Source organism: Erpetoichthys calabaricus, chromosome 6, assembly GCF_900747795.2.
Source record: "Erpetoichthys calabaricus chromosome 6, fErpCal1.3, whole genome shotgun sequence".
In the NCBI taxonomy this organism is placed as follows: Eukaryota; Metazoa; Chordata; class Cladistia; order Polypteriformes; family Polypteridae; genus Erpetoichthys; species Erpetoichthys calabaricus.
This window is the reverse complement of record NC_041399.2, coordinates 32243356-32268809: the sequence shown is the minus strand read 5'-3', so window position 1 is coordinate 32268809 and position 25454 is coordinate 32243356. Positions and strand designations below refer to the sequence as shown.

Sequence of the window (25454 nt, the reverse complement as noted above, 5' to 3'; positions counted from 1 at the left end):
GGGGGTGTGAGCAGGGGGGCTGTTCGCACACCTAGACGATACGGACACTCGTCTAAAAATGCTGAAAGATTATCTTCACGTTGCTACCTTCTGTGCAGCTGATTAGTGAAGCGACATGCTGCACGGTGCTTCGCATACTTAAAAGCTCGAAGGGCACGTATATCTATAGTCAAAAATTGACAGATGACACAGACATCATAAAATTGTGAATTTATGTTGAATATTTTGATAGAGCAGAATTCAGGGAGGAACACCAGGTACTTTAGTAGGGTTGAAGGTACCTTATCATCTGTCCTATTAGTTCTAAAGGGGCATTTCTGATCCATTTGTGCCCCTTGCAGTATATTTGAGGCATCAAATGTGGACTGATTCTTTAATTATCTAAAAATTAATTATAAGTTGCACACTCTAAAACTGGGCGCAGTAAGGAGACCCGGGTTCGCTTCCTGGGTACTCCCTGCGTGGAGTTTGCATGTTCTCCCTGTGTCTGCATGGGTTTCCTCCAGGTGCTCTGGTTTCCTCCCACAGTCCAAAGACATGCAGGTTAGGTCCTGTGACCCTGTATTAGGATATAGCGGGTTGGATAATGACTGACTGACTGACACTCTAAAACTGAAGTGGAAAACTGTGAGTGAAATAATTAATTTCATTATTAATTTTCTCCCATGGATATGGGCCTTGTTAACATGAACACAGAATCTGCACTTTTCAAATTCTGTGACTGTATCTGATTTTACAGATGCCTAACATTTATATATTCTACATAAGAATATATATGAATATAACTAAAAAAACGGTGTTGGAAGATGGCTAAGGGGATACAGTATATTTTAGCTGAAAGTGTAGTTTTACTTAAAGTATCAATGAACAATGTTTTTTTGGAATAAATATTCTGTACAAAAATTACTTTTAATCAAAAAGTCAGATTATTTCATTAATTGGCATTTCATTATGCTGTCCAGAGTGGACTTAGCGATTTGGGTGCCCTAAGCAAACACAGGTTAAGGTTAGTATTAGGGTTAGGGCCCCACTCAATACCTATTCTTCCAAATAAAAGCTGACGCATAATCATACTGTTAGACAAAAAGTTCAAAGAAACACTTGTCATAATCAATAGGAGAACAGTCTGGCGGCAAAACACACAGCAAATTTTCAAAGGGAAAATAACATTTATCATAATTAACAGGAGAACAGCCTGCACACAAAAATAAAAAAATGAAACAAAATGTGGATCAGTAAACAACATTAAAACTTTTGATAAACGTGTGTGTGAGGCAGATGATCTAAGTTTATGCCTAGCCTCTCTGAGAGATTGTGATAGGTATTGATATCAGAGATGTGTTCTCCAGACTTTTCATGGTGCTTTAATTAAATTTCTCCAATCATGAAGGCAGGAACAAAAGCATATCACCCTGTGATTTTTCTCTCTCTGAATACCATCCATGGTCTATTTATCCATTCCCTATTTTTCATTTGTGTATAATAATTAGTGTTAGTAAATAGGCGGCCATCGTCATATATAGGATAAACTATTTTTCAGCCACCTCCTAACTAGTGAAGAGTGGTCTTTATCTGATAGCTGTATTTGCCAGAGAGCAGGATTATCATTCATAATGGCAGTGTTGTTGTGTTGGAGGGGAAGAGGCTCACAAAAATTTTCATCTGTTTTTTCACTGTCATCATGGTTAGAGGTACCAGTAATCTCAGCACAAGCATTTTCATTTTCCTCTGCATCTGACACTGCAGGTGGGGTGGCTGCTAGGACTGCACATGCCACATTTGTGCTACAGCATTGTGAGGGTAATCTTAGGAGGAGCATGGAAAAAGAGGTATGTTTTGGGAGTTTCTCTATGATTTTTTTTATTTGCCCTTTTTTCTTAATAATAATGATTCTTTACATTTAAATAGCGCTTTTCTCAATACTCATAGCATTCTCCACGCAGGGAGGACCTGGGACATGAACCCATGATCTCCTTTTTCTGACCCGGAGTGATAGCTACATTTTGTTTTGTGATTGCAAGTAGGTTTCACTGCTTGGTTTATGTGGTTGATTCTCCAGTTCTTGGAAATTCCTTGTGATTGTTCTAACTGGCTGCTTGCTACACAGGGCCCAGGAATAATGGAACTGTCCAGTTTTCCTTTAAGAAAAGGGTGAGATGCATTCAAAGAAGTACTTAAAAATGTGCTTTATTTTGCTTTTATTAATAAAAATAGGAAACAAATAATAATCGGCAGATGATGTGTAACTTTCATTGGTAATCAGGTCTTTTAGAGGGTCCCTTTCTAGTGCAGGGCCCTAAGCACTGCTTACCTCACTTATATGTTAAGTCAGCCCCATTCTATTAATAACCTCTGCTGTAAAACAAAACTTAATATGGTCTTATCTTTGACTTCCCCTAATATTCACCTTACTTAACAGATTTAATATTTTGGAACAAACAGTAATTTGGTGAAGGAAAAACTGACAAACTCAAGCTAAAGTTAATTGCCCTTCAAAGGACCATTTAGTACCTATTTTCTGACGGATACCTAGACAAGCTTTTGCTGCCAGCCACTGGAGATGCCTCAGTAAAGTATCTAAACATCCTCTGGAGAATCATCATCTTCATGAGCTCTCCTCACTATTTCAGCCATTTCTTCACTTTTCCAGTCCAACCTACTGTGCTATTCAGCACATTTTTATATGCCACTCCAGCATACATGTCTGACGTACATATTTCCTCACAGATCAGATCTGAAACAGTATGTATAAATGACAATACAAAATAAACACATTATATGTCAAATATCCACAACTATTGTGAAATGAAGCTCAATTTACTAAATAGAATGATTTTCATTCCTTCCTACAGAGTCGAAATATGGAACAAAGTCAGTGTGAATAGGGTAGATAAGTACTCATGTTGGGCTGAATTTGTGTACTGCTATTTGAAAGTAGTCAAAAGTACATTTACCCAAAATTGGGGCAACACTTTTTTGCCCCCTTAAGTCCAATGTTGTCAGGACTCAGGATAGACAATGGCATTCCATGACCCCAAACTGGACAAGTGAGTTGAAAATTGGATAAATAAATGTATTAACTTATGTTATTGGGTCATGTAATCTTGAACAGAACGGTTCCAAGTAAAACTTGTTAGCAAACTCCTAGCTTTTTCTGTAAGATTATTGCTCCTTACAGTTATTGAATATCCTCTATACTGTATATAAGGAGAAGTCAATTAATTGTATACTAAATATAAAAACCACTATTTTTGTTATAACTTTACATGGGTCATATGACTGTATAAGACATGTATTAGTCAATGCTTAGATGCCTACACCCTTTTTCTGATGCTTTATGCATCATGGCAAGATAGTATTGAACCTGTGAAAAGCAGTATTCTGAGAAGGATGACTCTTATCAAGAGCAAAAATGTCTGAAAAGTCAAGATAAAACAAACTGATGTGTCTGTTGAGTCCAAAAGTTGGAAGACAGTCAACATATGACTTGTGAGGGCAATTGTATGTTATTGTGTGCTTCCTGAGTCTGCTTATCTTTCCAGAACAATTATTTTGCACTGTGTATATGTAGGTGCAGATGGGGCAGGCTTTTTTGCTTAAAGCTATAAATGGGAGGGAGAATGATGAAATTAGGAAAAAATTTAAGTGAAACTCAGAATAAAACATTTAAACTTCATATATGCAATTGTATTTTGCTTATAGAATATTTTGCAGAAGCTCAAAGCAAAGACATGGCATTGGATTTGGCTTTAATTAATGTAACATATAATAGAAATATATTTAATTCTCCATGTTATACCTTTTCTTTATAATCTTGTAACTCTAGCTATATATAGTCCTGATATGAGGTGTGTGCTTCCTCTGTTTCATCAAGGAACAAGTCCTCATTCAGATGTTGTCAAACACAATTAGATTGCTATGCAAGCATCACATAGCATAATGAAATGATTTCAACAGCTGCTGACTAGGTGACACCAAGGCCCCCCATCCCTGATGTCCTGCTGCATTAACGTCTTTTAAAATGTTAAACTGGAGACTTCAAAAAGTTCCTGTTCCGTAGGTGGCCGAGCAGCTCACTGCAGGGATCATGTGAAGACTGGCAAGCAGCCACTCACTTGCAAATCAGTCTAGTCCATTCCTGCTTATTTTCTCAACAGGTGTCTTAATCATCAGCACAATCAGTCCCCCCACCCCTTGTCACAGCTTGTTTTATAATTGTTGAGAATCCACAAAATCAAAGAAGGAAAAAAGGCAAACTGGACATTCAAGGTCATGTAACCAATTGCAATAGATCACAAAGGATGCTGTGCACTCCAGGTTTAGACTTATGTGATTCTCTATTATTTATATACAGAGGAAAACAAATTAAGCTCAATAAATAGACAGATACCTCTGTTGAAGAAATGGCACAAATAAAAATAACAGCTGTTTCTATAGGAAAAAACTCTGAAACTAGAAATGAATTAATGTATGCATAAAAGAGATTAAATCTGACGAATATTTTAATTTAATTACTTTAAAAATTAATCAACGGGAAAATCTAGTTTAATAACTGCACACATCATTTTATAGCATATCTTATGAAATAATTAAATTATTGTATTAGCCATATTAGCTGCAGAGCAGAAAGAAATTATTATCTTTAATATTGTATGAATATTAATCATTTGACTTTAACTTACCAGAAGTATGGCCTAGTGGCCAAGTTTTTGAACTGCATATTGCAAGGATGCCAATTCAGTTCTCACCACTCAGTCACAGTGTGACACTGAATAAGTCAGTTATTATGCCAATGATAGAATTGTTAAAAACATTTGCTATCAGTTGTAGTTTAAAACAATTTAGGGCAATGCTGTCTACAGGAAGGTAACTACATTTATTTTTAAATCTGCTTAATCCAGTTCATGTTTAGCAGGCCAGAGTGCCACTTCATCATCAGGCACATTCATGCAGATACTCACACATGTCAAATTTTAAGTTTTCATATAAATTTGCATGCACATTTCTGGGATGCAAGAGGAGAAGCAGAATACCTGGGAAAAAACACTATACAGACACAAAAAGAATGTGCAAACTCTGTACAGACAGTGACCAGGCTGGCAGTTAAAGCCAGGAAGCTGAAACTTTGAAGCAACAACACTAACCTATGTGCCGCCATGCGAACCCCTGCAAAAAGATCTTTCCATGTCTTTTTTAATTCATGTGTACAGTTTATGGTTACAGGGACTGCAGAATGATGTTCTGTTAAATTGTTTAAATATTGTAGAAAATTAACAACAACAACAACATTTATTTATATAGCACATTTTCATACAAATAATGTAGCTCAAAATGCTTTACATGATGAAGAAAAGAGAAATAAAAGACAAAGTAAGAATTACAATAAGACAACACTAATTAACACAGAATAAGAGTAAGGTCCGATGGCCAGGGAGGACAGAAAAAACAAAAAAACTCCAGATGGCTGGAGAAAAAAAAAATCTGCAGGGGTTCCAGACCATGAGACCGCCCAACCCCTTCTTTTAGCTGGATATCAAGTTGTTAAACAAATACATAATACTCACTGTATATATATATATATATATATATATATATTTTAAGAGTTCAGATTAAGATGCTGTTATTGGGAGTATGGAAATAGAATGTGGATTGTAAAAGAGCTTGTGATGGTATACACTATGAATGGTGCTACAGTATATAAACCATTCATTCGTTAACAGATACAAAAATGGAAAATGAAGAAATATGAAAAATATAACAACATTCTATATGACATGACAGTTAAAAAATTTCCTACCATTATTACTATATGCATCAATCTAACTAAAGGTACACTGTATATAAATATACATTTTATTGTTATTAAGAGCATCTGGTCAACATATTTAAAAATCCTGTCCAAGTCTTACCCCCAAATGTAATATTCTGCACAAAAACAGGAGACAAACAGAAGCATGTTAACAGTTGGTTATGCATCACTGATCAACATAATAACATGGATGCACCCTGTATAGCATTAGTTTCTATTTTGATGCAATGACCATACAACCTAAAACCCTATTACTGGTTATAAAAAAGCCTTATTATACAAGGGAGCTTTGAAGATCTGAACAAAAGGTTCTCCTATGTTTAGATTTGATAATGTAAGCAACTTGTTTTAGGCTTCACTGATTTTGCACAATGAAGCAACTGCAGAAAAAATGCCAGGATGAAACTGTTGTAATCTGCTGGATTTTGCACTATAATTAATTCAGAAATACATTTTTCCCATTGTAGCACTTGCGAAGGAGCAAGTGTACTTTTATATGATTGAACACTTCATTTTCCTTGGTTTAAAAAATATAAAACCAGCCTCGATACCTAAGAAGAAGTGGTTATTTTTTTAAAATGTAAAAAGTTTATATTACTGTTTAAACAGATAATATTTTTCACTAAAGGGCAGTGGCATGCATGTTACAAGGAGGGCAACATTCAAGGAGTCTAAAACTGCAGAGACTTATATTTCAGAAAAGATTGTAAAGCAAAGACTCTTCATTTGTCTATCTTTAAGTAATGAGGCTTTCATGTGCAAGAGAACAAAACAAAAGAAAGTGCCACTGAAGCACATAAAACAATCCTAATACTTAGAAATAGTGAAACATTTACAAAACAAACATACTGTATTAAGCAAAAATTGCTAAAATTTACAATGACACTTTGATGCTCTGTTTTTAATCTTAGCTAGCCATTAATTTATAGCCCATAAGAGATAAAGATCTTATTATATTCAGTACTAGAAAGAAGTACTTGAAAGTTTTTATGTAAAATAAAAAAAATATAAAATGTTGGCACCCCACTCAAAGGCCCAAGGTTATTGGGATAGACTCTGGTTTCCTGTAACACTGAAACTGCATTAAGCTGAACTAGTAAACATACTGATGGATGAACAAGAGAAGTATTATTATATAACTAAACATCTGAAACTTAAAAGATAATAAAAAAATAGAATTCTTACTACTTGGCAAGTATTAATTTTATTTTTCAAATAAAAAAAAACTTGCTAATAATTTAAGGATTTTGGGCAGGCAGAACGAGAGTGAGTATACGAGTGCCATAGATTTGCAGATAAAATATCTAGGCTAGTGATGTGTTAAACCTTATGTCATACATGCATGTCGCAAGATTTTTTTGGAAGTATACAAAACTTTATTGCAGTCTGTGTCTTCTTTATATATAAAATGACAGCGTGACTCAGTTTAATTCGTTTGGCTTATTTTTTTCTTTTTACAACACTAGCGCAAAACACATGTATTAGGAAACAGAACAGAGTAACAGGACACATAACAATATGTCATTGTGCTCATAGGCAGACATTTTTATTTACATGAATAGTATTACAAAGCAATATACATTGGGTGAACTTGTCTGAGAGGAAAGTTTTTCTGACTAAGTAAGTGTCACAGAAACCACACTAGCAGAACATACAGCCAATTGTTGCTGAGAAACAAAATTTCCAATGCATATCTGGTCATCTGCAATAAGGAAAACCACATTTTGTATAACCAAAAGCAGTACAACTGGTTGTTCTCATCCTACTGGTACTTACTACAATCCTTGCCAATTGTCTAAGACTACCATAATAGAATAATATAATGAAAAAGCCTTTGCCTTATAGGCCCTGATTAGTTTCTTTTAAATGAAACAACATTCCTGATTTCACATCTTTCAATGGTTAGTTTTTACTGAGAAAGGTAAATCAGGAAAAGTGACTACGACTTGAAATATTGGATACCCCAAACTAACTCAATTACCATAGAGATCGTTTCAAAATGTGCAAGATGCAGCAGATACAATGAGAAAGCTGGGGAGCAAAAGATGGCAGCTTTGCCAGGAGACCGTTTGGTACCTGACCAACAAGTTTTCACGAATGTGGGAGTTGATTATTTTGGACCTTTTCAAGTTAAAAGAGGACAAGTTAAAAACATGCACCCAGATAATGGAACAAAGTTTATTGCAGCAGAAAGAGAGCTATGGGAAGCAATTAAAAACCTTAACCAAGAAAAACTTTGTAATGCCATTTTCTTTCCACCATCAGCCTTTCATCAAGGTGGAGTAAGGGAATGACACATCAGAAGCATTGGAAAGATTCTAAACTCAATACTCAACCAACAAACACTTGATGATGAGTGTCTCCAAACAGTAATGTGTAAAGTAGAATCATTCATTAATAACAGAAATGATTACATTAATAAAGGCATCAAATGACTCAAATGGTTTGGAGGCACTTACACCCAATCACTCACTGTTACTGAGCCCAACATGCCTCCTGGGCTCTTTTCTAAAAGTAACCAGTATACTCGAAGATGCTGGAAGCAAGTTCAATATATGGTTGATTTGTTTTGGAAAAGATGGTCTAAAGAGTATTTGCCAATACTTCAAGAATGTCAAAAATGGCTTACACCAAGAAGATATTTTGAACAAGGAGACATTGCTTTAATAGTAAGTGATGCTGCACTCTGCAACTCATGGGTAATGGCTCAAATCATCAAGACAATGCCAGAGAGCAAAGGTGTCTGCTACAAGAAACAGCTAATAATTTAAATAAATTGCTATTTATTTGAAAACAATATTTAGAGAATAAGAATAGTTAGTGGCTCTTTTTTAAGTGAAATATAGTTATTGTCTCTGCTCCTGTATAAACAATTTGAATCCGGAGATGTAAGAGCCAATCTTAGACAGTTAATGTTAAATTCACTTATGTGTTTGCTTAATTTCAATAGAATATCTGTTTCTCATAGCAACAAAAAGAAGAAGAAGATAGCTACTTAGATTATAGTATATTATTTTAAGCCCTGTAAATTAATCTGAAACAGAACTTTGTTAGTGATGTCTGTAAAACTGAGGGTTAATTAATAAACCTCTTAGGAAATAGTCTCACTGCTAGTATGGACTGTTATATTAGTTTATAAATAGAGCACTGGTATACAGTTTTCTGACCCTGCTTACTATTTTGATATGAACATTTGAAAGTACGATTGTATGACCAAACTTAAAGAAATATGAAACAACACAAGTAAGCCTTAAACAGAACTTTCCTTTTTTACTAAATTTTACTAAAACTTAAAAAAAAAAGATATTTGGATTGTGGATTTATTTGAAAAAATGTCACACTATTGCCTGAACTGTCCTATGAAGTAAACGAAAAGCTGCAGAACTTTGGAAATTTTGGAAAAATGCAGGTAAATATATGATGGATAGATTCAATTGAAAATAAATGCTTCACAATATTAATATCTTTAAAAATAATTAAAATATGTGTTGAACTACTTTAAAGAAAGACATGCAGTACTGCATATTATAGTGTTGCATTCATAGTGGGCAGCTGAAGCAGTGACAGCTATAGTAAGTGCTGTAGAGAATGACTATACAGAGTGCATCCATCAGTCTGTGCACAAATGCATTAGAAACATCTGCCTCATAAGTGTAAAAAAAAGAAACCTGTTAACTGTAACATGCACATATTCAATGGCACAACCACACTTGGATGAGATCTCAGTTACCTCCATGCAATTTAAAACACTGTGACAGGCTATTAGCTTGGTCAGAGATGCCTGCACATCTTTGGGTGGTGCCTAGACATTTAGAAAGTCATTGTAGATCCACATTAAAGTTCTAAGAGTTTATTTATAAATCTTACTCTGTGCATATGCTTGTGCGTATGGAATATGTGGCAAATGAGTGTCTTTTTCGGGCTAATTTTAAAAATGCAGTACACTTGATAGCCTGATGAATGTGGCTTGTTCATCTACAAGTGAATGTGGCTTGTTTGGTAGGGTCCCTATATGTAATTTACTAGTGAAAGGTCTTGTTGGAAGCAAATCTCAATGCTAATAGTGCAACTGTGGATCATGTATAGTGAACTGCATTTCAAAAAACAAACCCAACATTAAAATCTAATTTAAAGAACATTTAAGAATGTTAAAATGCTCTTAGTCTCTTTACATGAATTACTGGAGAGAAGATACAGGGTGCTTCTTTTTGTATGTCTATCTGTTAGTTCATTGAAGAAAAGGCAAAATTTGTCAAATTAACTATATGAAGTTGACTTAATGTTGGATTTGTTCCTCTGTCTTGATATACAGATACTTAACCAATCATTCCCTTGTGGTTTTGATCTGTAAATCCATGGTGCAAATTATTAAATGATAACGACCAATAACTAGTAAATTTCGAACTTCTGTAATATACTCTAACAGCTTAATTATCACATGACAAAGACAAAAGTCTTAAAAGTATAGAAGACATGGCTGGAGCAAGCTTAAAAAAATCAGCGATACTAACTTCAATAATGCCCCAGTACAACAATCTTCTTGGCACGCTGACCATTGTTTCTAACTGTTATTGTGTTTGGAGATTGTTGAAAATTTTTCTATCAACACATCACATCCTTTTGCATCTCTGTGGCTTTTGGCTCATTGACCCAAGCTTGATGTATCTGTAACTGATAATTTTGAGTTTCTTTAACTTTTTGTGCTGATTTGGTTTTTCTGTTTTAGATATTTTCTTTTCTTTTTTTTTTCTGAGCCAAAGACATTCTGACTTAATCCACATATATTGAGTAAAATGGATGGAAAGATGTTATGCTCTCATCAATAAAAGTGTTTTGAAACTTGAGGCATTTATGGTGGAATTAAGAAACTTTAAAAAGGAGGCAGTGCTCTTAAATATAGAAATATCAGAGAAATATAGGATAAAATAGATATTTAAAAATCTATTATAATTTAAAACATTCTTTTGACAGAGAGACAGATATACAGAACGTCCAGGGAAGCAGACATGTAGACAGACAGACAGATAACACATAGATATTTCATTGATATGGGGGGACAGACTGCAGTGACATGAGGTTAATCTGGAGTTAGATTGGTTTCAAAAACTGGAAAATGAGTATAGATTTGTATAGAATCTAGACATCTAGGAAAAGGTTAACTATATAATATATGGCAGGATGTCACGTTTTATTGAATTTTTCTTTAATGAATGTGTCATTTTCTCGGGGATTATAAATAGTACACTTTGCGCTGCTTTGACTAATACTAAAAGTATCTGTCACAACATTTTCAGATAAGATTTTTCTTTGCTTAGTTTTCTTTTGAAACAGTTCAAGGATTTATATTTATTTCAGACCATCTATTTTTGATTGGGGTTTTTTGTGAACAGAAAGTACTTTTTTTAGAAATTAAAGGCAAGACAGTGGAGCATGCTTACATATACTGCTGAATAACAGTGAATAAAAAAGCTATTAGACATTCAACTATTTATTGTACTTATGATGAAGCTGAAATAATATCACTAGAAGAAATGAAACCATCAAAGTAGTTAGGGCCCATAAACAACATGGGCCATGACTCATCCTGAGGACAAAACCATCGCAGATGAACTATATAGTAGGCCCTTGAAACCTGATTATAAGAGTCCAAAATTTTCTGTACTTCATACTCATTATTAATCAGCACCAGAGAAGACAGTTTGCCTACACTAGAACTAACTGAAAAAATTAGGTTGTATCCAAGAAACATGGAAGAACAAAAGAATTTGAAAACTGAGGAAGTACCAACAGATCAGTTACAAGATTTCAGAGTGAGTTTATAGGACCGCGGTCTCAGGCATTTATCCTGCGTAGCGAGCCACAGCATCTGCCCAATTCTTTTTTTTTTTAATTTTACTGTAATCATTCCATACAAATAGATCAGGTTTTACAAAAAATAGGATTGAAAACAAATCGACCCCCACCCCTGAGAAAGAGAGCATGGCCAATGGGGTAAACCGTAAAGCTTGTAAACATACCTACATTGATTAGTTTAATAGGGCAATAGAGATGAATGGAGAAGAGAAAGAAATGCTGAGATGTCTTGAGAGAATTGCTTCCTCGGTGCTTTAAGAGCTTATTCTAAAATATTATTGATTACATCCTGCCAGGTTTTGAAAAAGTTCTGTACAGATCCTCTAACTGAGAATTTGATTTTTTCCAATTTCAAATAGTATAAAACATCGGTTTCCCACTGACTTAAAAGAGGAGAATTAGGATTCTTCCAGTTTAGCAAAATAAGTCTGCATGCCAAAAGTGTAGTGAATGCAATCACAGTTTGTTTGTCCTTCTCCACTTTAAATCCATCTGGAAGACCACCAAACACAGCTGTTAATGGGTTAGGAGGGATTGTGACACCAAGGCTGTCTGACAGGCACTTAAAAATTTTGGTCCAAAATGATGTTAATTTGGCGCAGGCCCAAAACATGTGACCCAGTGAGGCTGGGACTTGATTGCAGCGTTCACAGGTTGGATCTTGCCCTGGAAACATTTTGGACAGTTTTAAGCGAGACGGATGTGCTCGATATATAATTTTAACCTTAATTTCCAATTTCCCCACGAGTTATTGCCATGCAGCTTATTGTTACGTTGGTAGTTATAATTATAAGAATTAAAAGTATAGATTAGATATAGCCTGCTCTCTTTCTCTCCCTCCTTATCACCACACCCCGCCCTTTTGCCTCCTCACGTGAGGCTGAACCCCACTTCACAAAGTCCTGGTCCTCTGACATACCAAGAGACAGAGCAAGTCCAAAACAAAACAAGCCCCCACGCAGCGGCATTTGAGGATTAAATAGTAGAGATATCCATTACCAAAAAAGTCTAAATACTATATGCCTAAAATATAATCATTAACAAACTATAAGCATAAAGTATAATCTTCAGCAATCTTAAAGTATTAAGATAATAAACCCAGGGAATGGTGTTAAAAAGTGGTCTTGGATAAGCATAGTAAATTCTAATACAATAATAACAATAACAATAAACCAAGAGTATGATGATAAAAGCATCTGCCCAATTCTTACGAGTGGGTCTTCTCATAAGATCACCAAAAGAACTATGAAAACTGTTGGATAAAGTGAGTTAAATGAAATGTTCAGGGACGTTTGTTCATATAGAGGGTTGACACCAAATGAAGAAGTCTGTAAGGTGATAAAAGCAATTCTGGCACGTTCAGTGGAGTAAGAATGTGGTTGTTGGTCAAAAATTATTTCAGATTTGTTTATGAAGTCTCTACATTTACTTAGGCTCTCTGAAAATTGTTTTGGTTGAAGAATATTATTATGAGCATCTAAACAATGTTGGATGGCTGAATTTTCAACAAAAAAAATATTGTAATGACAAAGGGAAATCACTAATCTGCTTTTTTATTGCTTTTCTTCCTTTTGCAATTGTTTAATTTCTGCAAACACCCTCTTCATCTAGGGGTTACTTGTAATCATTTGATATGTTAAGAGAAGGCTGAAAAGCTCTTCATTTATGTGGAATAAAAAAAAGCTAGGAGATGAAAATAGAGGAAAAATCATTGTTAAAGATAGACTTAAAAATAAAAAGTCTTTTGTATTGGTAAAGGGCAAAGCCAAGCTCAGTATGAAAGGGCAAAAGCAGGATTCTACAACCTGTAAACATTTACTGACTTTAATTGTTTTACTAACTTGCTATGCTAAGTTTTTTAGTTTGTCTCTCCTAACTGGGGGCAGACATTTTATACACTTGAGGTAATGATGTGATATGTCATGAGATCAGAGTCACATGAACAAAAACAGCCAATCAAGCCACAACTAAGGTGACCACCAAAATGAAAACAACCTCAACAAAATGGCTACCAAAACATAATGTTAAATTATTTAAACAGCACCAAAAGTCAGAACTCCAGAAGGCCATCCACAAAAGCCTAAACACAGTAAAGCAGAAAAGAATATTTTTATGAGTTTCAATGAAAAAGCAAGAAACTAAAAAGCAATACCTAAGGACTACATTGATTATTCAAAACAAATTATATAATAAACTTACAAATGAAATGACTAAATTGCTTTTGTATCAACTGTACCTGATCATGGCTAGCCTCAATGGAGCTCCCAATGCCATGGAAAGTCATCTGCACAGGTGAAAGCGTTAAGTAGGTCAAGCACTCTTTGCCATTTTGTCGATCATTATACTGCACCTGCATTGAAAAGATATTTGTTGGTCTAATAATACCAGCCACTCTAATTATTAAAAATAAAATACAAATCCATCTAAAGGAATAGAAATGTAGAAAAAAAAATAACAGAGTAATTGATAATAGCAAAACAGCTAAAATAAAATGGGTTAAAAAAATGTAAAACAAAAGGATACAGTGTACAGTACAGATTACTGACTCATTGTGTGACCATGAGTATGTCAATTGACTGACCATGTACTTCAGTTGTAGAAACACATAAACAAGTAGAAAGTGGCAAAAAGCTTTAAACAGTGCAATACAGACTGAAGGAAATACAAAATAATTATTCAGTATCACTTCTCTGCAATTCACAAGAAGTACAATAACAATAAATAATTTTAAATTATTCAAACCATGAAACTATGTATGACTTCTGTCACAAGATTCAATTATTTTATTGATGTATGGAACACCTATTGCAACAATTTGTTTGTTATTAATTAAATGCACAAGTATGCAGAAGTTTTTAAGCATTACACTTAAAATTAGACAATTCAAAATCTCCTGAAATAATTCTGTAATGTACTATTGTATAATCAACTTATTTGAAAAGTAAACACTTTTGGCTAACCAATTTGCTTAGTGTTATTTTTGCATTTGGTTGTTTGTTTTATGAATGAACTATACTCACTATATAGGTGGACTTATGCGGAGTGATAAAATCAGAAATTGTCATTATTATAAAAAAACTGGCATTATAAAATCCCTTTTTCTCAAATCCAAACTGCTTACATATAGACAAAAAATAAATTTAAATTTTGCAGCCTCACTACTGATATATACACAGTGGGTTCAGAAAGGATTCCGTTCACTTCACTTTCTGCACATTTTATTGTGTTGCTGATACATTTGCTGTTTTTGCCCATCAATCTACACAATTGTGATGGCCCAGTTGCCCGCAGCTGGCATCATCTCTTTGAACCCGTGACCTTCGATAGTCATGTCTGAGGATGTGCCAGGCAATGAGGACACATAACAACATGGGAGTTCAGTATGTTTATTTTCAAACTGTTCAAGAAAATGCAGTAAAATATATAAATAATTTATAAGTGGACATTAAAATCATCAATAAATAAATAATGTAAATGGTTAAAATCAAGGTTTATAACATGGAATCTGTCTTTTTAGAACCAACAGGAGTACCTTGTGCCTCCTTTCAAAATTGATGTCCCCTATGGTCTACTTTTATGATCTCCATGGCACGAGAAGACATGCTCCCTTAAACTGGGTCATGTACCTCGCTACCATCCACTGGCTTTCAGCGGGGAGTCCACAAGTCCTACTCCTTTCTCCTGCCGCCATTCCCCAATGTTGGCAGTAGCTCACTTGGAGTGGCTGGTCGCTTCTTTCTGAGCTATTTCCAGAAACTGCCTGCCTATCTTCACCACGCCAGCTTTGCCATGATCCTGCCTCTTTACTTTTTCTTTTCTCTTACTCTTTTAACCTCTGTCCTTCTATTTCCATCTGCCTTTTGTTTCCTTGGTGCAGGTGCCTTAATCATAGACACTAGAGCCAATCAACAAGCAGGGGCTGCTTCGACACACTACTGAATGCACCTATGCCCACCTGGAGTCTGAGCGTACCACTTGTACTTAAAAACTACCATACCACCACAAACCCCAATCTCATATTACCACAATTCAACAACCCATAACGACAAAGTGAAACCAATCAGAAAATCTGATTATGCTAATAAATGAATGAGCACTAGGTCAGGTCAGGTCAGGAGCATGCACTGGTACAGCATGTTGCCTCACTGACCACACAACGAAACAGTTCAGGATCTTGGTTGGAAACCCCCAAGGCAAATACGCAGTCCAGTCCCACCCTCCGGCAATGTCCATCTATCTGCCGCAGCCAAGTGTTACTTGGTCATCCCCTTGGCCTAGTCCAGCCTCTCAGGTCCTTAGCAATGAGGACCCCGTGAGCCGGATGACACTTGGGGAATCACACCACTTGGCTGTAGTGCAGTAACTGATGCTCCCTTACAATGCATGTACCGAAGGAGTCCTGTCTTTGTCTCAGGTCACTGAATAGCGTCCATATCTCACAACCATAGAGCAAAACAGGAAGCACCAGGACTCTAAAGACTTGGACGTCCATCCTTTCGCACAGATATTGGGAGCACCACACACTCCTTTCTAGTGACCTCATGACCGCCCATCCTCTCCCAATCTGTCTACTGATATGAGAAATGAATGTTGCTGCTGAGGTAAGTAAACCTCTCGATGAGGTTGACACTCTCTCCAGAGACAGACACACTTCTGACGGCTGTGCCCAAGAGGCCTGGATCTTGGTTTTTATCCAGGACGCTCTCAAGCACAGGTACTCAGACTCCTCACACAGTCTCTCGAGAGCCCTGATCAGAATCTCCATTGACTCCACAAAGATCACAGTATCATCGGGCCAAGTCAAGATCCTAGACCCTAACACCCTGCCCAACACCTAGTACATCCAGATTTACTACTAATAGTTAATGTTTCTATATTATTGATTGCTTTACTCTGTTACTTATATTTCATTTTTGCTTTTCTTTAAAACTATTAAAAATTGTTTGAGTATCTTGATTACCGTAAGTAATAAAGTAAATATAGGGCACCTTGTACGAGTCAATTACCACTTCTTTCCCAAAGGTAATGAGAAGAATCAGAAGAGAGTAACAAAACTTGGTAAGTGGTTAGTGCCATGTAGTTGGTAAGATGTGTCAGAGTCCAGTGTCTAGGGGACACCCATTTAGTCTCCTCAAGCCAAAGCTAGTGAATCTCTATTTGCAGCGCAGTGCTTAAGTGGATAGTGTGTGTGCATGTTAAACTTGCTTGTATGAGAGTAGACCAATCCCAAACAAACCTGGTAAGATCCACTTATTCCAAGGTAAAACAAGTAGACGTGAACCAAAATGTACCTAATAAGTAGTCAAGTGGGTGGCGAACCCGACAGTTATGGATAAACATTTACAGTTTTTTTTTTCCTTTTCGTCTCCAGGAAACTGGGTCGTTCTACTTATTGTTACTGTAATAAACATTTTCTTTTACTTTCTGTTTTACATTTTTCTTTTTATATGTACAGTATATACTGTCTACTGCATATGCATATTTTAAACATAGTGTGCCCAAGAGTAAGCCAATCCGTAAAAGTGACAAGGGAATTTTACACTGGAAATATAGTAGTTCCTGGCTATATATATAGTAAATGTGGAGTCAGGAGATTTTATTGGCTCTAGTAAATACAGTTACCTGCCAAGCCAGGGGTTTGCGCTGTTCTCTAACCATTTCTCTCTTTGTAGACCAGGTGATCGGCAACCTTTCAGTCACTGGCATCATCTCTGTTGTCAGTCCTCCTGGACCTGCCCGTTCCAACCATCTGCCTTTATAAACTGTCAAACCAGTGACCTACTTTGGTTCTATGTGGACTTGTGATTGTAAAGACATCACTGCAACTAATTGCATGTTTAATCTTTTCAAACTGTCAAATTATATGGGGTAATCAAGGTGGTACCCTAAATCTTTATCTGTGTTCTTTGTGTCATTTTACATCATATATATAGTGTGTATATATATATCCATCCATCCATTCTCCAACCCGCTGAATCCAAACACAGGGTCACGGGGGTCTGCTGGAGCCAATCCCAGCCAATACAGGGCACAAGGCAGGGAACCAATCCCGGGCAGGGTGCCAACCCACCGCAGGACACACACAAACACACCCACACACCAAGCACACACTAGGGCCAATTTAGAATCACCAATCCACCTAACCTGCATGTCTTTGGACTGTGGGAGGAAACCGGAGTGCCCGGAGGAAACCCACGCAGACACGGGGAGAACGTGCAAACTCCACGCAGGGTGGACCCAGGAAGCGAACCCGGGTCTCCTAACTGCGAGGCAGCAGCGCTACCACTGCGCCACCGTGCTGCCCATATAGATATATATATATATATATATATATACACAGCGCATCACTTTTTCAGGGAGGTGACCAAGAACCCGATGGTCACTCTGTCAGAGCTCCAGAGGTCCTCTGTGGAGAGAGGAAGGATTACCATCTCTGCAGCAATCCACCAATCAGGCCTGTATGATAGAGTGGCCAGACGGAAGCCACTCCTTAGTAAAAGGCACATGGCAGCCCGCCTGGAATTTGCCAAAAGGCACCTGAAGGACTCTCAGACCATGAGAAAGAAAATTCTCTGGTCTGATGAGACAAAGATTGAACTCTTTGGTGTGAATGCCAGGCATCACGTTTGGAGGAAACCTGGCACCATCCCTACAGTGAAGCATGGTGGTGGCAGCATCATGCTGTGGGGATGTTTTTCAGTGGCAGGAACTGGGAGACTAGTCAGGATAAAGGGAAAGATGACTGCAGCAATGTACAGAGACATCCTGGATGAAAACCTGCTCCAGAGCGATCTTGACCTCAGACTGGGGCGACGGTTCATCTTTCAGCAGGACAATGACCCTAAGCACACAGCCAAGATATCAAAGGAGTGGCTTCAGGACAACTCTGTGAATGTCCTTGAGTGGCCCAGCCAGAGCCCAGACTTGAATCCGATTGAACATCTCTGGAGAGATCTTAAAATGGCTGTGCACCGACGCTTCCCATCAAACCTGATGGAGCTTGAGAGGTGCTGCAAAGAGGAATGGGCGAAAATGGCCAAGGATAGGTGTGCCAAGCTTGTGGCATCATATTCAAAAAGACTTGAGGCTGGAATTGCTGCCAAAGGTGCATCGACAAAGTATTGAGCAAAGACTGTGAATATTTATGTACATGTGATTTCTCAGTTTTTTTATTTTTAATAAATTTGCAAAAACCTCAAGTAAACTTTTTTCACGTTGTCATTATGGGGTGTTGTGTGCAGAGTTCTGAGGAAAAAAATGAATTTAATCCATTTTGGAATAAGGCTGTAACATAACAAAATGTGGAAAAAGTGATGCGCTGTGAATACTTTCTGGATGCACTGTGTATATATATATATATATGGTGGAACGAGCCCCGGACACAGACAGGCAGACATGTTTTACTCACCACCACACTTTTATTTACACTACTAATATTTACAGTTCATTGCCACACAAACCCCAATCTCCCCCAAAGTCCAGGCCAACCACACGATGCCTTCTTCGGACCCGCCTCCTTCTCTCTCTCTCTTCACTGACCTCGTCCGTCTTCCACCCAACTCCAGCCTCTCTGTGAAGGGAGGCGGCCCCTTTTATAAGCACCCGGATGTGCTCCAGGTGTGTTCAGGCAATCTCCCACCGATACGCCCCAGTGTGGCAGAAGGGCCGGCTGCGTACCCGGAAGCACTCCGGGTGTCCCCACTCGTCTTCCCCCCAGCACTTCCGGGTGTGGCGGAAGTGCTGGGGTCCAGGGTTCTCCAGGCATGGGGGCACCCCCTGGCGGTGACCACAGGCCCTTACAGGGTTGAGCTTCTCAGCTCTGTACCCGTGGCCCCCAAAGGAACCAGGGCGGTCGCCCGCTCGTGGTCTGAAGGAGGCATGAGCCCTCCTCCTGTCTTCCTGGGCGTCCCGTGTGTGTTTTAAATTGTATTAAATTGTATTATTTTCCTTCTGAGTTAAACAGAATTACATTACACAGAATTAAAGTACATCCATCCTGATCAGTAATTGCAAGTATGTTTACATAAATTTGAATCAGGAGAATGACTGACTGACATAATCCAGATGTACTATGGTAGTAGCTGGCTTTTTAAGATGTATAGCACATATTTGATTTCTTGTTGTTTGGGCATGTTTAATTTAGATCTGTCACATAGTATATTATTATAATGACACCTCTGTTTGGCCTATAGAAGTTATGTTCATGTTTCATAAAATATGTTCTAATAAACAGCATGGCATATTATGAACAAACCTATCAATAATGCGAGTAAAGTCTATGCTCCTTACATAGACCATAAAACCATTATGCCTTCATTTTTGTTAACTTTTTACTTAAATTACTGTTCTTTCTGAATTGCAAATTACTAATTGCTATCCAAAAGGTAATCACTAATAATACAGCTCAGAATCAACATTAGAGGAACATTTGATAGACATTTATAATAAATAAATAAAAATAAAAAATGATTGCTTTATGTAATATATCCTATATAAAATAAGCAAAACATAATATACCAAACAGTACCTGCTGTACACCTTATAGAATATCAGAATGAAATAAATAATGACAAGACAGAAAATGCCTTAAAATGAGAAACAACAGTCAAGGTGTGTTCCAGTACATTTGAAGGAGCAGGTGACACATTATCTAATGTTTTACAAAGGTCACCATAAGAAATTATTTCTTATTATATCACTGTTTAAGAAAACACATGAAAGGACAGATAACTTTACAATGTAAGTCTAAAATGTTATAAAATAAACATTACAATTTGACTGACACTTAAAAAACACAACAAAAGAAACAACACTTATAATGGTGTGCACCAAATGCAATAGTTCCATATATCAAAAACCACTCCCACTCCATTTCCAATCTCTGAATTAAGTACTTGTGAATTATGTTCAAATTTAAAAAGAGCTCCAGGGGACGCAGACTGCTAGACAAATGTGCAAATGTGGGTAATAAAGTCAAAGTTAGGCCTATAATATGGAGTTATTTTTTCTGAAATGGGAGAACCCACCACTGTTCAAGGAGGAGACGGCTTTCAATCCTTTTAAATCTGCTGACCCCATTAGCAAGGGCCAATTTAAACATAGATCACTGAAAGACATTTCAGGAGATCAGGGGCATACAACAGGAAAATTTCAGAAATAAGGTCTTACAAAATATGAAAAATGTTGCATAACTAACAACTCAACTCTGCCTTTTTATTGCCTATATAATAAGTAATATGAAAATTTGTTTTCCATGTTAAGACCTGCAATTGACTTTTTAAAGTAAACATTCTAGTACATTTATTAGTTATGAGTAAAGGTCACACAATAGCATTTCTTAACCTACAAAGGACGCATCTCACAATGAAGTCTGTGATTAAACTGTCACAGAAGTGATCAAATGCTGCAATGTGAAGCAATAAACTATCTCTAAAGTTCTATGTTTCAGGATTTAAAACATAATGGCAGATGGGCAACTAAATGCACCATTCTCATTACTGATTAAGATGTACATTTTCTGATGCTAAAGAACAGGACCCTGAGCTTAGCCAAGTACATAGCCTCTGAGGCAAATGAGCATTATTAGCTACCCACACTGACAACAAACCCTCCCTTTGTTATGAAGTCCTGTACGATGATGATCTCCAACTAACTGTCAAAAACTGCATGGTTTGATATTTAAAGAATTAAAACGGAGAAATTTAACATTGGAAACAGCATTCAAAACTGAATATAATCCGGTTTTACCAAACAAACTTCAAAAATGTCTACTGACAACAAACCCGCCCTTTGTTATGAAGTCCTGTACGATGATAATCTCCAACTAACTGTCAAAAACTGCATGGTTTGATATTTAAAGAATTAAAACAGAGAAATTTAACATTGGAAACAGCATTCAAAACTGAATATAATCCGGTTTTACCAAACAAACTTCAAAAATGTCTACTGACAACAAACCCGCCCTTTGTTATGAAGTCCTGTACGATGATAATCTCCAACTAACTGTCAAAAACTGCATGGTTTGATATTTAAAGAATTAAAACAGAGAAATTTAACATTGGAAACAGCATTCAAAACTGAATATAATCCGGTTTTACCAAACAAACTTCAAAAATGTCTAGGCATTAAAAACAGCATTACACTTTATTCACAGTTTCAAATCAGGATGAATCCAGGGATGTCTAAACTGTGTGTTCTGCTCTTAAAACGACAATTAATCCTTCAGCCATGCACTCAATCACATCACAGAACCAATATGTTTTGTGATGAGTTATGCAGAAGCAACTGAAACAGCCTTGGTACCATAAAACTGATGGCTCCATCATAGGGACTACAGAATTAATGTATGAAGTGTCTAATTTGGAGCCAGACATTACTTAATGCATATTTCCAAATTTGTTGACATAATTTTGACCTCACTTGAAACTAATTGTATAAAGATCTGAAAGTTTTACGTTGGGATTAAATTCAGTTTTTCAACACTGTACATTTTCGGTAGCATCATGGTGCAGTGTGTAGCTCTAGCTTTGATTTCCAATCCAGTCACTGCCTTTGGGGTTCTGGGACATTCTCTATAGGTCTGTTTGGTTCATTCTTGACTCCAAAATCTTAAAGACATGTAGATTTGATTAACAGTCAATGGTAAACTGGCCCTGTGTGAGCGAGTGTGAATATGTATTTCAGTAAAGTGGTGATCCATTCAGTTTTAGCTCCTGCTTTAAACCAGATACTACCAGAATAGGCTCTTGTTATCTCTGAACCAAAAATAGGATTATGGCAAAGCAGTTACAGTAAAAGCATGGATATGTATTTTACATGGATGCACACTATGTGAGCATTTGTGTATGAACCAACTCTGTATATCTGAACATGAAAATGTGCTTGAGTGGGTTCTTCAGGAACTGAAGCTTTGTCCTGGGTTGGTTCCTGCCTTATACTCAGGATAAATTTCACACACCATGACCCTGCACTGAATAACTGGGTTAGGAAGTTAATGAATCAATAACTTTTAATGTTTAATAAATGTGAGAAATAGTGTCCCACTGTTAGAAGGCCACGACTTGGGGTCCTCCCAGAGGAGCTGGAGGAGGTGGCTGGGGAGAGGGAGGTCTGGGCTTCCCTGCTTAGGCTGCTGCCCCTGCGACCCAACCTTGGATAAGCGGTGGATAATGGATGGATGGATGAATGGAGAAATAGTGAATACTTTATATTGGAAATTTGATAACAGCAAAAGGTTTGTATAAGAGGTGACCATTTGCTGTTGGCATAGGATATGGTTTGACAATAGTTTGCGATTAGAGGGCTATTTGGTTAAAGGATCTGGGCTGGTAACTTGAAGGTTGCCAGTGTGAATCCTGGCAGTAACCTGGAAGGAATGCTACTCCGTTGGTCCCTTGAGCAAGGAGGCCCTTAGCTTGCAATTGCTCCAGGACTACTGTACAAATAGCTGACCCTGCACTCTGACCCCACAACTCTGATACCCACAATAAGTTGGGGTATGCGAAAAATGACAAATTCTGAATACTGTACAAGAAATTGTATATGGTGAATGAAGGATTAAAAAGGATTAAAAAAAGCTTACTTCTAAAACTACACATGCACGTTATGCTAAACCTAAAATGAAAATCATTTTGGTCAATGGTCAATTAATTTTATTGAGTAATGGCTTATTCATTCACTCATTTTCCAAATTTGCTTATTCCAATGCAGAATCCTAAAGGACAGGAACCTATTATGGCATCATCAAGCAAAAGACACTGACAATGTAAGAGCTGGACCATAGCTGTTGCACTGTGAAATAATTTACCTTGAGTACCATTTCAGTCTGTATTTATCACACACCTGAGGAGCACCACAACTTAAATTAGTTTAATTATGGTACAGGATGTTCACTCAGCATTTGAACTCTGGTGGTTACCCATGCACAAGCACCGGGGCGATTACACATATGGTAGTGTGTTTCACAAGAAGCAGCATTTAAACTATTACCCTGGACCTCAGGTAGCAGTGTTAATTAAATGTTTGTGCAAGAACCACAAAACTTCTAAACTGTCATATAATTAACCTCAGAATCAATCTTCTTTACCAACTAGACAAACTGAACATTGAAATGGAGTACAAGCAGAAATGATTTTCTTTGGTTTTATACTTACTGTAAGTACTGTAGGTATCTATAAGTATAGACACAAAGTTAAACACACAAACAAGTAAACCACTTCCACATAATAATAATTTATATTTATTTAACAAATGAAGGTGCAACACTAGGAACAACATTCTAGACTCTATCTCAATTTTAATTCTTGATTATGTTTGCCTGAGAGGCATCTCTAGCATTTATCTTCATTCACCAACTGTATGATTTATAAATAACCTTAAGAAAAAAATATCAAAGAATATATTTAAAGCGATTGTTTTGAGTTTTTGCTTCAGCTTAGTTAGAACCAGATAGAAACAATCTGGTGTCTGACTCTGTTTGTATGGTCTTTATTATTAAAGGCCATTCTGCAGCTTTAACTTCAACTTCAGATATTGCTACCTTATTCAATATTATGCTAGAAAAGAAGAAATGGAGAGTAGTTTACCCTGTGCCTTCTGGTCATGGCAAGGGAGGTTCTTCTCTGAGCAAAAGGGATGTCGAAATTAAAGATTCATATGACCCGATTAGTCATTTCTCAGTTTCCGTAAGAAATTCTATTACATGAAAAAACAGCATGACACAGGAGATGCACTCTTTCACCCTTTACTTCTGTCTGTAAATTTGTATAACCAGCTTCCCAAATTGTAGGCAAATACACACTCATGATAGAATTAAAGACACTACACAGTATAGGAATAAAATGGGAGAGTAGCTTACGGAAGTATGTTTCTGGATCAACTATGCTCTTAAAAATGTAATACTAACGATAAGACAGTGACCTTTGTTTGATTCATGATGAATAAGGCATGTTCATACGCATTCATTTTTTAATTGATACTGAGATTTCAAGTTATGCAAGTGAAAGTGTGTAAAGTGTTACACTGAGTGAATAAGTAATTGCAGTCCTCCTAGGTCACCATTCTCTCGTTTTACACGAAGCCACTGCCTTAAGTCCTTCCAGGGTATACCACTCCCATACAGTGGCCCACGTTCTGCACTTGTATGATGACACATAATATCTTGGCAAGAACATACGTAATCCCCACTCTGTTCTAGGGCTGTGCAGGACCTTTCCTTGGCCCTTTGTCACACTTTCTTGTCTGTAATCTCACTGGGCCACCCCTCATAAAGTTAATTTTAGTCATGTTTGTAATAAAGTTGTTGGATATTACTGTAGTTTCTACTAAATATGCAACAAGGTTTACTTCATTTTCTTATTTTAGTGCATTAATGGAAGTGAAGAACTGTAGTGCATTATAATTTAGGGGTCAACTAACTTGACAGCATATCTTTGGAATGTGGCAAGAAACATGAATCCCTAGAGAAAATGTATGTGAACACAGGAAAAGCATGCCTATTCCACATAGAAACCTCCTACAGTGGTACAAGTGCTGGCAGAAGGCAAATCAACATCTCCACTGTTAGCCAAAATCCTATTAGTTCAGTTTAAATATTATTTATAAAGTGAGATACACTAGTTTTCAATATGTTTCTAGTAGAGAACTCTTTGACAACTTTTAAATTACTATATCACTATAACTACATTAGTATTTCTTATTACAGCTTTAATCTGAACAAGAAATATTTAAATAAATAATAAACAAAGAAGAAAACATCACAAACTTAACTGTAACTTTTAACGTCAAATACAAA

At 36.7% G+C, this 25454-nt stretch overlaps 1 protein-coding gene across 4 annotated transcripts in view; it reads right to left on the bottom strand.

The window, feature by feature from the left end:
- stau2 (staufen double-stranded RNA binding protein 2) overlaps window positions 1–25454 on the bottom strand; it is a 368617-nt gene that overhangs the window by 115616 nt on the left and 227547 nt on the right. For 3 of the 4 annotated variants that reach the window (XM_028803455.2, XM_028803458.2, XM_028803456.2), the window contains one exon: window positions 13899–14012. The exons of the other annotated variant lie outside the window; for it this stretch is intronic. In XM_028803455.2, coding sequence (XP_028659288.1) covers window positions 13899–14012 — 114 coding nt within the window. The remainder of the gene's footprint in view (window positions 1–13898; window positions 14013–25454) is intronic. 4 annotated transcript variants of the gene reach the window in all.